The 13,321-nt window shown below is 37.7% G+C and overlaps 1 protein-coding gene across 6 annotated transcripts in view; it reads left to right on the forward strand.

The window, feature by feature from the left end:
• The window catches only part of LOC117978859 (contactin-associated protein-like 3), a 239,003-nt gene that overhangs the window by 45,057 nt on the left and 180,625 nt on the right, over window positions 1–13,321 (forward strand). For all 6 annotated transcript variants that reach the window (XM_055091859.2, XM_055091860.2, XM_055091856.2 and 3 more), the window contains exon 3: window positions 207–400. In XM_055091859.2, coding sequence (XP_054947834.1) covers window positions 207–400 — 194 coding nt within the window. The remainder of the gene's footprint in view (window positions 1–206; window positions 401–13,321) is intronic.

Genomic DNA, 13,321 nt, shown 5'->3' on the forward strand with positions numbered 1-13,321 from the left:
GCCTTCTAGAATGTCAGGGGTCATCTAGCTAAATGTGAACACAATTTAGGGTTCATCCAGTCACATGTAATTCTTCTATTTTTTCTATTGTAAATCGATGATTTTCTTAATATATATTCATAATTTTATAATTTTCTAATCTAGTAACAGCTATGTTAAATAACTTCCTCCTCTACCATTTTTATACTTTTTCTGTTTCAAAAAAGGAGCTGGTGGCTGGACCCCACTTGTGTCAAATAAATACCAATGGCTGCAAATTGACCTTGGAGAGAGAATGGAGGTCACTGCTGTCGCCACCCAAGGAGGATATGGGAGCTCTGACTGGGTGACCAGCTACCTCCTGATGTTCAGTGATGGTGGGAGAAACTGGAAACAGTATCGCCGAGAAGAAAGCATCTGGGTATGTTTCTAATAATAATAATTGCTACCTATTGCTGCAAACCTATTAGAAAAACAAAATTTTAAGAATTACTTTGAAAAAAATGTTCTTAGTGAAAGTAAGATACCTATTTCATTGAAAGACAATCTTATATTATACCATTAAATAGTGTGGAAGTTAAAAAATAATACAAATCATATATAATTTATTTTTTCTTTGTTTGCTTAATAAAGTAATTTAACATTGCCTCTGCAGTATTTTAGAGTGGTAGATTGAATTCATTTCTCTGATTTGATCTGATATTTTTGAAAGACACTGAAATTTCAAAATGTAATAAATGAGCAGTTTCTGTGTGTATGACAAGTACAGGAACACAGACTTTGAACTTGAAGAATTGTGTGTCCTTTATTAAGCAGCCAGATTTAGTTTTTCTTGTTGTTGTTTTTTTTTTTTAGAGACAGAGTTTCGCTGTTATCACCCAGACTAGAGTGCAGTGGCACGATCTTGGCTCACTGCAGCCTCTGCCTCCCAGGTTCAAGCAATTCTTCTGCGTCAGCCTCCTTAGTAGCTGGGACTACAGGCGTGTGCCACCACACTTGGCTAATTTTTTTTTTTTTTTTTGTATTTTTAGTAGAGACAGGGTTTCGCCATTTTGGCCAGGCTGGTCTCGAACTCCTCACCTCAGGTCATCCACCCATCTTGACCTCCCAAAGTGCTGGGATTACAGGAGTGAGCCACCGCGCCTGGCCAGATTTAGTTTTTCATAGACTACAGATCTCTGTGACATTCTCTGAATCTGTAAATATCCTCATAACAGTGACATTATTTCTGTTTCTGATTATATGTCAGTGCCTCTTTGCTGGGGTAATCACTTTTTGTTTGACTTTTGCAGCTACTTGGGAGGCTGAGGTAGGAGAATCACTTGAACCCGGGAGGCAGAGATTGCAGTGAGCAGAGATCGCACCATTGCACTCCAGCCTGGGCAAAAAAGAGAGAAACTCTGTCTCAATAATAATAATAATAATAATAAGTATTTATTACATAGTGTTTGAAAGTAACCTGTATCGGCCGGGCGCGGTGGCTCACGCCTGTAATCCCAGCACTTTGGGAGGCCGAGGCAGGCGGATCACGAGGTCAGGAGATCGAGACCATCCTGGCTAACACGGTGAAACCCCGTCTCTACTAAAAATACAAAAAATTAGCCGGGCGTGGTAGCGGGCGCCTGTAGTCCCAGCTACTCGGGAGGCTGAGGCAGGAGAATGGCGTGAACCCGGGAGGCAGAGCTTGCAGTGAGCCGAGATCGCGCCACTGCACTCCAGCCTGGGCGACAGAGCGAGACTCCGTCTCAAAAAAAAAAAAAAAAAAAAAAAGAAAGTAACCTGTATCTGTTTAAAATCTTGCTCTGCATTGATTAATAATGTTTAAAATGTTGTGGACAGTTTCCCTATAAAAGAGATGCTGTAAGAGAAGACTCATATAGAGTCTGCATCATATTTGTAATTTGGCTCTTTCTTCCTCCTAAAAAAAAAATACATCAATGACAGAGGTACCGTCAGCATTTTTGTTACCAAGTTAAGCAGTTCAGAGGGAAACCATAGCCAAGGCAATGCCATTTGCCAATTTTGCTTACTCTGAAAGGTTACTAGCCTGTGGGGAAAGAGCGTAAAGGTTAAGGTTCTTACTAATCCAGAACACTTAAAATGACAGATGTCAACTCTCATGATCTTACCTTGTGTAGGAGCGTGTTGAGCTTCACTGGAACAAGTGATTTACTTTCCTGGTGCCCCCTCACAGTGTGAGCTTCCTTTCAAAGTCACTGTGCCTGCCTTTCATCCCTGCATCTCTGTCCTGGATTGACTTGTGGTTTCCCAAAAACGTATGTTGGAATCCTAACTCCCAGTACCTCAGAATGTGACCTTAATTGGATATAAGGTTTTTACAGAGGTAATCAAGTTAAAATGTAGTCAGGAGGGTTGACCCTAATCTAATATGACTGGTGTCCTCATCAAGAAGGACCTTTGGACCCAGAGACAGATGTACACACAGGGAACACAGTGCAAGGACACATAGGGAAGCAGCCCTGTGAGGAGGGAGGATTGGAATAATGCATGGACAAGCCACAGAAAACCGGAGGCACCAGCAGCTAGGAGATGGGCATGGAACAGATCCCTCCCTAGAGCCTCCGGAGGCAGCATGGCTGGCAGACACCTTGATCTTGGACGTATGGCCTCCATCACTTTAGCTACCTAGTTTGTGGCACTTTGTTACAGCAGTTCTGGAAAACTAACTCAGCCTCTAAAGCCTAACTGTGCCTAACAGGACTAGGACATCAGGAAATGTTTCCTGAATGAATGAGGGAAATTCATCCTCTCCCAGGATGCCTTTTTTGAAAAACCACACTGAAAATGATCCTTCCTGGCTCTGCACATCTCTAGGACTTGTTTTGGACTAAAGCAATGAAATGTAGTGCTATGAGGGTTCAGGACTCAGCCTTCCATCGTTTTGAGCTAAAAGGTTTTTGGGGATAGGGCTTTATCTTTGCATCTCCTTCATCCTCCATCACTGTGACTGGCAAATTATAACCATTTAATAGCTTCATTTCCTACTCTATGACCAACTATACAGAATTTGCATGGTGTAAAAAATGTTAATGCTACTGAAGAGAGAACCCACAAAACAAACCAGAGATGGTTCTTGTGAGTGTTCAGTTATAAGACACAGACCCGAAGAGACTTGAGAATGACAGGCCTTGGAGAAAGCGTTACCTCGTGGGTTGTTGGAAAATAATTCAGGAGGATATTTCAGAAAGCAAAAGTAATGCAAACAAAACCATGGATAATGGATGAGATACACAAAAAAACAGTGAGCTGTAAGATGTGAAATGGCTGTTCAGACTGAGATGGAGAGAATATGGGGAATTTGCTGAAAGTTGTAAAATTGCAAAGAGAGAGGCTGTCAAGTTTGGATTATAAAATACCTATGTAGATATTTGAGTTTCTTTTTTTAAAAAAAACTTTTACTTTTTGTGGGTGCATAGCAGGTGTACACATTTATGGGATTCATGAGATACTTTGATATAGGCATGCAGTGCATAATAATCACATCATATAAAATGGGATATCCATCCCAAGTATTTATCCTTTGTGTTACACACAATCCAATTATACACTTTTAGTTATTTTAAAATGTATAATTAAATTATTATTGACTATAGTCACCTTGTTGTGCTATCAAATACTAGGTCTTATTCATTCTTACTATTTTTTTGTGCCCATAACTATCCCCACCTCCTCCCCAGCCCCCCACGCTCCTTCCCTGCCACTGGTAACCATCTTGATTCGCGTTTCTTGAACTGCTACATCAACATCTCAGGGACATATTCTCAATTTGTTTATTCATTAAACCATTCTTTTAGTAAATAAGCAAATAATTATGGTAGAGGTTAGTAATATACTCTTGGGAAATGTGAGCTGAGTCATAGTTATCATATTCTTCACTAGGCATGTCCCTTGTGTCTAGTATTTTTCCTATCAAAGCTACTTCTGTAGAAATAAAGTTCACTGACTGTCTCCTATTTATTATTTTCTTAAAAAGATGGGCTGATATTGGCTGTCCTCCAGTCTTATCATTGCTGCCTTAACAATAAATTACATCTCTTATTAGAGTTTCTGCCCTTTACCAAGGCATTAATTTTAGATATGAATGGATGATATTAAAATAACTTAAGATTTATTTTTGATACCTAAAATATTAACACTCTTGATTAATGAAAATTATGTTTTTATAGGCTTATTATCTTTCCCAACACATTATTATCTTTATTATTATTATCTTTTCTTGACCACAGCTACATCCCCTGCCCTCAGGGTCATCGTATTAACCTTCCTGTACCAGGAGAACAGAATGCATTTCCAGCTCTCTCCTAGGGATCCTGCTGCCTCTACTTTTATGTTAAGGACACATTAAAAATGCATTCTCCAGTCTTATATATTTCTTGTATGCTCTCCCTCTGTCTTTTTATGGCTTTGTTTTTTTTTGGTCTGGTTTTACCCATTACCTATGCTAATGTTTTCTATTATTAAAGATCCACAGTTGCTTATCTGCAATTTTTAATTCTAAAAGCAAAATTATTAAAATGGTGAACCCTAAGCAGACCCAAATTTATTTAGCAGCAAAATCTGAATGTACTGACTTTGGGGCTATTTGCATTTTTTAGTTACTCTGCTTAATGTGAATATTCATATGTTTTATTGCAAAAATAGTAACATATGTGATTACCACCTAGTCACTCATATTTGGTGTATACACAGTATGACCTTTCTAATATATGAAATGAATCTGAATCTAAAGCAAATCTGATACCAAGGCTTTAGATAAGAGATTGTATAGCTGTCATATCAATCACTGACATTTGATTATCTGAATGGATTAATATATCAATCCACATTCTTACTAATTACATGCTTCACATTGACGCTTCAAGGGCTAGACTGAGTTTGTGTTGAGAAATACCCAAGAAAACTAGATGTAACTGCCAGATTTATGGAATCTTCAGAGTAGTAAAAGCTCTGTTCAAAAGAGAGAATCCCTGTTACTTACAACAGGAATACATGAATCTTTTCTGAGTAACAGAACAAGCTTCATTATGTATTATACTTTCAGTTAACAAAATGTGTTTCAGGACACAGACTCACTTGAGGTGAATAATCTCCTCATCTGCTACATCATTTTAAAAGGTGCCATTACTCAAACAAGGTCAAAAGAATAAACAACAGAAGAGGGAAGATAAAAGATAATTTTCTGGGAGAACCATATGTGTGTGTGTGTATGTGTATATATATATATATAGTAGTAGTAATAGGAATGGCCTTAAAAAACCACCTGGCCTAATAAGAACAAATGTTCTGAATCAGAAAGAGAGAAAAGATATTTAGAAATCCACCTAACCATGTCCTGGAATCATGCTGAGAGATTATACCATAACATTCTATTAACCATAGTCCCAGAAGAGCAATCACTGACAAGCCATTTTCCCTCATGTCTATTTTTCACTTATTTCTGAAAGAATAAAGAATTAAATCTGCAAGGAAATATAGAACTTTTTAATTCATTGTGAAATTTTCTTCTGGTTGGGATTAGATATATTCAGGTTATTATCCATCCCTGACATATATTTCAAGTTCCCCTCTGAGCACCAGACTCCATTTCCTTTCGGATGTCAAATAGTCACGTCCAAAACTAAGTTTATTATCTCCATATCCTTCCCATCACCAAACCTATTACCCCTGGGCTTCTACCTCTCAGTAAATATCACAGCATTTACCAATTGTTGGCTTGAGCCAATATGCATGGAGTTACCAATGACTTCCATTCCTTCACACTCCACGATCAATCCATAGGCATATCCTGTCAACTCAGTCGTTAGACAGATCATGTCAGTCACAGCTTCAGAGTATATGTGGAGTCTGACAACTTGTCCTCACCTCTGTTATTACCATGACAGCCCAGTTGCCCACCATCTCTTACCTGGACCATTGCCACAGCTTCACATCCCATCTTGCTTCTGCCTTTGCAACTGGCTTCCAATTTAAATCTATAGAATTTTATTTTCTTTAATTCTTGCTGTAAATTGCCACATATTTTATGCACCATATGAATGTAGTCATTTTCAATAAAGAACTGACCTTATTTAGATAAAAAGAAATAAGCAACTTCGACCGTATTCTCTGCTTATCTGTGGCTTCAAATATTTTGTGCTATGTTGTTCTTCTAGCTGCTCTTTAAAAATGTCAAGCAAGATCCATCCTTTGTACTAGCTATTCAGTATTTCTGAAATTTTCCTCTATAGCATAGATAGCTTCCTCAATTCGTTTCTTGGGTAAACTATCTCTTCCTGATAGAATTCTTCTAGATAACCTAACCCCTAATGTGCATAGAACACACACACGCAGACACGCACGTACACAGCTCCCACTGCCCTCCCCACCCCACCCGCCTCCAGCCTGTGTCTTCCCTGGTTTTGTGTTTCCTTATGGAAGTCATTATTTCTTGTTCCCATGTATGGAATTTTGTTTTTTTCCTGTCTGTCTCTTCTCACTAGGAAGATTTTATGCAAAGAAAGAAAATGTTCTCTGAATAATATTATTGGACTTTGTTTTTTAAAACTTTCTGACAAAGAGCATACAATTTGCTATAACTGAATTCTTGTTTCACTGGTCTTTATCAGTGTTGAGAATTTTTGAGATCCAAAATGTAGAACCTTTCTAACTGGGAAATCTAAAAAAGTGTCCACCAGCTGTCATGGGACGTTTTTGGGGCAGTGGACAAAGTGCATTAGTAGATCTCCCATGGCCTGTGTGTATTTGTTCCTAATTGTTATCTTTATTTTCCGGGCCTGACTGGAGCAAATGTGAGTGGAACTAACGGAGGAGGCAGAAGGAAGGTCAGAGGTTGGAGATCTGCCAATCAGCACTGAGCCCAGAGGCAGCAGCTGTCTGGACTGACTCGGTACCTGCTATGAGAGAGCAGGAAAGGATGGCAGACACTGCAGTTAGCACAGAGACAGAAACATTCTCAGTCTGAGTGTGTGTTACATGCCAGACACACAGTTGGTTGACAGTAGGGAAAAGGGAGGCTGAGGGTGTGGCTGGGTAGCTACCAAGCCGTGAGCCAGTGATGGGCAGCGACACAGTGAGTCAGAGGAAAAGCAGGTCTGCAGGACATGTCAGCCCTGCTGCCAGGTGTGGTGTCAGCCCAAACAGCTGCACCTGTGGGTCCAGAGGTGGTCAGCGGATATCTAGTTTCGGTCGGCCTTCATTCAGCCTCTGGCTGTCATGGCCACTGGGTTACTGAAATCATGGCTTGTTTCCTTCTGTATCTCTCCATCTTCATGTACAGCTTCCCTTTATCCAACACGAAGTCAGGCAGATTGTCCTTGTAAGGCAAACTAAACATTAGCAGAGGCAAGTACACACACACAACACTCAGGAAGTTAGAGAACATTCTTTAGTCGCTTGAAGCAAAAGGGCTTTTCCTGGCTAGGAAGCAAAAAGAAAACATTGTTTCTAAACTTGAAGCTAATGCCATCTACCATTTATGAAGAGCTCTTTGTGCATAAGGCTGTGTGCTCTGGGTTTCCAGCACTCCCACATTTAATTCTTGCACAATTCCTGTAAGGGTTACAGTTTCCAAGAAGGTAAAGAAACAGTCTCTGGCTGTGAAAGGGCTCTTTTTCACCTTGTTTCCTAACTCCATTTCTACAATAGCAAAGGAATGAGAGACTTAGTGGTGTATTTGTCCTTATGAAACATTCTCACTTAATTCTAATTTTATATATATATACATACACATACACACACATAAATGATCCTCCTGCAAAGCAAAATATATGTATATATGTATACACATAATATAGATAAAGATGTATAGATATAAAATCCATCTGAAATGCAAAGTGTAGAGAAAAAAGAAGAACACAAAATCCTGCTAGGATGTGGTGCCAATTGAATAGGAGACATTTCTTCATGTGGATTTAGAGTTGAGCAGAGTAGCCCAAGCTTTAGAAGTTTGTTTGAGATGGATCTGTGCTAGCAAGGAATGTCACATCAAGTGACACCTCTACAAACGGATCTTTCTAATACTTGTGGGCCTTCTTCACAAATTAAGGGTCAGCATGGTGTGTTGCCAACTTCACAAATTATTCAGAAGATTTGAGTTTCAGCTGTAGGATGAAATGAGTTCAGGGGCTGGATGCAGGTGGTGGTTGAACAACAATGTGAATATATTTAATGCCACTGAACTGTACACTTAAAATGGTTAAAATGGTAGATTTTATGGGATATATATTTTACCACAATAAAAATTATTTTAAAAGGCATCCTATGAGTTAAATAGTCAATGGGCTATATTAGTAGTGCATGAGTTACACAGCCTTGTGTTACTTTTTTTCTCTCTGATTTTAATTGGGTCTGATTATTGGTAATATTGGTAATATTTGGTAATATTTGAGCAACTTGCTTTTAACTGTAGGCTTTTGAAAAAAACCATTTTTTTGTGGATTCTTAAATATTGTAGTAAATGGAAATGCCCTTTTTATGGGAGCCTGTGCTGGGGCTTCACAGTCACACAGTTGCCTTTGAGAACGAGAATCAGTTATAAACTATGTAAAGTTGGGTAATCTAACTTCTCAAAGTTCTAGCTTTCTCATTTGTAAAATTTTAATTGGGTCTGAGTTTTAATAACAAAACCTTTATTCTGAAGGTTTTATTATATTTTTCAGAATAATAAGACTCCTAAGGTTAATGTTTTTAGTCTGATGTTATTGATTCAGTCCCATTAGTGTGAGGGAGAAGCCTTCTGTGGTATGATGCCACTAGGAACACAGAGGTACCACCTGTCAAGAAGGATTTAAGCCATTGTTGCGGTGACTGAGTGAGATGCCAGTACTCTTAAGTTCCATGGGCAAACACGTGACCTTGAGAAATAGCAGAAAAGATTTTAACACATATTTATGTTAGATTAAATGGGTAACTGCCTGGGAATTTTATAGAGTATCCAAAATAGCAACTGTGGGTGAGTGTTATCAAATGATTAAGCATGGAAGTGAAGTACAATAACCATACTCTTTAAGGAGAAGCCCTTCCAGCTCTCTTCTCCACTTTGTGCCCTAATCTGGTGACAACATCTTAGAAAGCACTTGTGATGATATGAAGAATAATGGGGCTGATCCAGAATCTAACTGATTTATTCCACAGTAATGGTTCTGTTTTGTCAGGGATTCTGTCGTTTTGTCAAATTTAAAATCAATATAGCACTTCAGTATCATTTTGTTGTTGTAATAGTGAAAATCCTCAGTGATTTCTTTAAGCTGCTCTGTCTTTTAAGAGAACCTCTACCACAGCCCCAAAGGGGACCCTGTCAGTGAAAGTCTGGTTTACCAGCCAAATCCTCAGATATCTCTCTAGTTCCCCATTGGCTGTGAGTCATTTGACCTTCTGAAACAGCTGCCCTAGAATTGTACAGATATCTTAAAAGGTATTAACTTTCATTTTTAAATCAGTGACATTGACAAATCAGAGAAGTGTGCTGGTCTAAGCAGTTTTGTTTCAAGCAGTATCCTCTGTTTTACTTCTATCCCAGATACTGATGAGCAGGGGTGTTTTTCTACACTGAAACTTTGGCTATAGTGATAAATTATCTCAATAGGAAGTATAACCCTCTATATAATTAGTGAAAGGTTTACTTAAACAAAAGTGAATATTCTAGTTTCTGATGAACATTCACTAGATAAGGGTTTTCTTGTTTAGAGAGTGTATCTTTGTATGCCTCTGTAGAAAATTCCTGTGAGCTGCTTTTTTTTCCTCTTTCATTGCAATCAATTTTTAAAACTGATTATTCTATTTTAGGTAATATTTGAGCAACTTTCTTTTAACTGTAGGCTTTTGAAAAATCAGTTTTTGTGGATTTTTAAATATTACAGTAAATGGAAATGCCCTTTTTATGGGAGCCTGTGCTGGGGCTTCACAGTCACACAGAGATGCCTTTGAGAACAAGAATCAGTTATAAACTATGTAAAGTTGGGTGATTTAACTTCTCAAAGTTCTAGCTTTCTCATTTATAAAATGAGCATAATTGTGTGAGGAAAAATAAGATTATCCACTTAATGAGCTTAACTCTGCACTTGGCAGATAATAAGCTCCCATAAGACCTTTGTTGTTATATTTTTTCTTCTTATCTCTGTTGCAGCACTTTTCTATTATTTAAAACTTTTTCTATCAAGCAGTATGGTCTGTTATTCTTTCATATAGTTTTGTTCACTTATAGCATACTACGTCAATTTTCATAAACAAGATTGTATCTATATGGATACATGTAATAGAACATGAATATGTGTATCAAACACTATAAAATTTAAATTTATATATAAGGATGCTTATAAAATGAATCATATTGACTATATTCAAATTGATGAGTTTCTAGAAGGCAAAATAAAAATAACTAGTAGGGAAAGCAAATAGAAAATTTTGTTTGGCTCCATCTTAGGAGTTCAAGGAGAGAGGCCTGACTAAAATTTCTATTCAGAGATACAAAAATGTTTTAATACTTATACATCACAGTATATTATCAATGCAAAACCTCATAATCTCCTTTCCTCTTTCCCTCTTAATGGTGCTATGATATTCTCAAATTCTATGTATGACTTTTTTTTATAATTTGGTCTCAGAGAGGCTGAGTTTGGAGTTTCCTTTATTTTGTGGCAATAAAGATTTATTTATTCCTTCATTCCTGTAACCCTGAAAAAGACTTTTAGGCCCTTCTCACTAGGGTCTATCCTTATTTTCCTATGATACAAAGAGTATTTCAATTAGAGAAGAGACTAAACAAGAGGCATAAAAAATAGGAACCAAGTAAAAATTATTATCATTTGATCCTTGAAAACACACATAAGAAAATCACCTGGGCCAGCGTGGTGGCTCATGCCTGTAATCCCAGCACTTTGGGAGGTTGATCACCTGATGTCAGGAGTTTGAGACCAGCCTGGCCAACATGCTGAAACCCCATCTCTACTAAAAATACAAAAAAATTAGCCAGACGTGGTGGCAGGCGCCTGTAATCCCAGCTACTCGGAAGGCTGAGTCAGGAGAATCACTTGAACCCGGGAGGCAGAGGTTGTGGTGAGCCGAGATCATGCCACTGCTTTCTAGCCTGGGCAACAAGAGTGAAACTCTGTCTCAAAAAAAAAAAAAAAAAAAAAAAAAAGATTCAACAGCTCACATTTTTTAATACTTTTTTTTGGAAATTAATTTAATAATCAGAAATACCTCCCTTTGTATAAGTTATCAGTTAAAATGAAAAGAAGCAAATACTGTTTATAATAGATTTAGAAGGCATAAAATACCACTGGCAGGCAGGAGAGGGGTAAGAAATGTACAAGCTACATGGGAAAAGAAAAGGTTAAAACATTACTATGAGGTATATAAGGAGATCTGCGTAAATTCTCATTTATGGATATGAAGACTCAGTAATGTAAAGATGTTAATCCTCTCTAATTTAACCCATAATAAAATGATGTAATTCAAAATTTTACTTTGAAGAATGTTCATTCAAGAATAAACAAGGCAAGTGTACAGATGCCAGCAAGATGGTGAAATAGGACATTCGTCTGCAGAATCATCTATTTGAACCACTGTTATCTGAAAATACCACCGAAAGAGCTAAGTGAACTTAAAGAAAATAGAAAAATAATTCAAAATAGCCAAAGCCATCCAAAGCAAAAAGAGCAAAGCCAGAGGTATCACATTACCCAACTTCAAACTAAAAGGTTACAGTAACCTCAACAGTCTGGTACTGGTATTAAAACAGACACATAGAACAATGGAACAGAATAGAGAACCCAGAAATAAAGCTGCATACCTACAGCCATCTAATCTTTGACAAAGTCAACAAACATAAGCAATGGGGAAAGGACTATCTATTCAATAAATACTGTTAAGATCACTGGTGAGCCATATGCGGAAGAATGAAGCTAGAACCCTACATTTTACCATATATGAAACTGAACTCAAGGTGGATCAAATATTTAAATGTAAGACCTCAAACTGTAAGAATCCTAGAAGAAAACCTATGGAACACCATTCTGGGCATTGGCCTTGGGAAAGGATTTATAAGCCCTAAAAGCAATTGCAGCAAAAACAAAAATTGACAAGTGGGATCCGGCTAGACTAAAGAGCTTCTGCACAGCAAAAGAAACTATCAACAAAGTAAACAAACAACGTACAGAAAGGGAGAAAATATTTGCAAACTATGCATCCAACAAAGGTTTAATATTCAAAATTTATGAGGAACTTAAGCAATTAGGCAAGCAAAAAGCAAACAACGCCACTTAAAAATGTACAAAATATATGAACAAACATTTCTCAAAAGAAGGCATAAACATGGCCAATAAACATATGAAAAAGTGTTCCACATCACTTATCATCAGATCAATGCAAATTAAACCCACAATAAGATACCATCTCATACCAGTCAGATTGGCTATTACTAAAAAGTCAAAAAACAACAAATGCTGGTGAGGCTGTGGAGAAAAGGGAACACTTACATACTGTTGGTGGGAATGTAAATTAGTTTAGCAACTGTGGAAAAAAATTTGGAGATTTCTCAAAGAACTTAAAAGAGAACTACCATTCAACCTAGCAATCCCATTACTGGGTAGATATCCAAAAGAAATCTAATCATTCTACCAAAAAGACACATGCACTTGTGTGTTCATCATGGCAGTATTCACAATAGCAAAGACATGGAATCAACCTTGGTGCTTATCAGTAGTGGATTGAATAAAGAAAATATGGTGTATATATATACACCATGGAATACTATGCAGCCATAAAAAATAATGAAATCATGTCCTTTGTAGCACCATGGATGCAGTTGGAGGCCATTATCCCAAGTGAATTAACACAGGAACAGAAAATCAAATACTGCATGTTTGCACTTGTAAGTAGAAGCCAAACATTGATAACTCATGGATATAAGGATGGCAACAATAGACACTAGAGACTACTGGAAGGGAAAAGGAGGGAGTGGGACAGTGGTTGAAAAACTGTTTAGTTAGTACCTGGGTGAAGGGATCATTCATACCCCAACCTCAGCATTACACAATATACCAAGGTAACAAACCTGCGTATGTACCTCCTGAATCTAAAATAAATGTTGGAAAAAACTAGAGATCCGGAACTGGGACTGCTCTGGTTTGAATGTGTCCCTCAAAATTTATGTTATGAGGGAGTGGGTTTCTTATAAAAGGACCCTACTTTTGTCTCTCTCTCACCCATGTGATGCCTTCTGCCTTGTTATGACACAGCAAGAAGGCCTTCACAGATGCCACCACCTTGATCTTGAGCATCCCAGTCTCCAGAACTGTTACAAATAAATTTCTGTTTATCT

Source organism: Pan paniscus, chromosome 11 (genome assembly GCF_029289425.2).
Source record: "Pan paniscus chromosome 11, NHGRI_mPanPan1-v2.0_pri, whole genome shotgun sequence".
In the NCBI taxonomy this organism is placed as follows: Eukaryota; Metazoa; Chordata; class Mammalia; order Primates; family Hominidae; genus Pan; species Pan paniscus.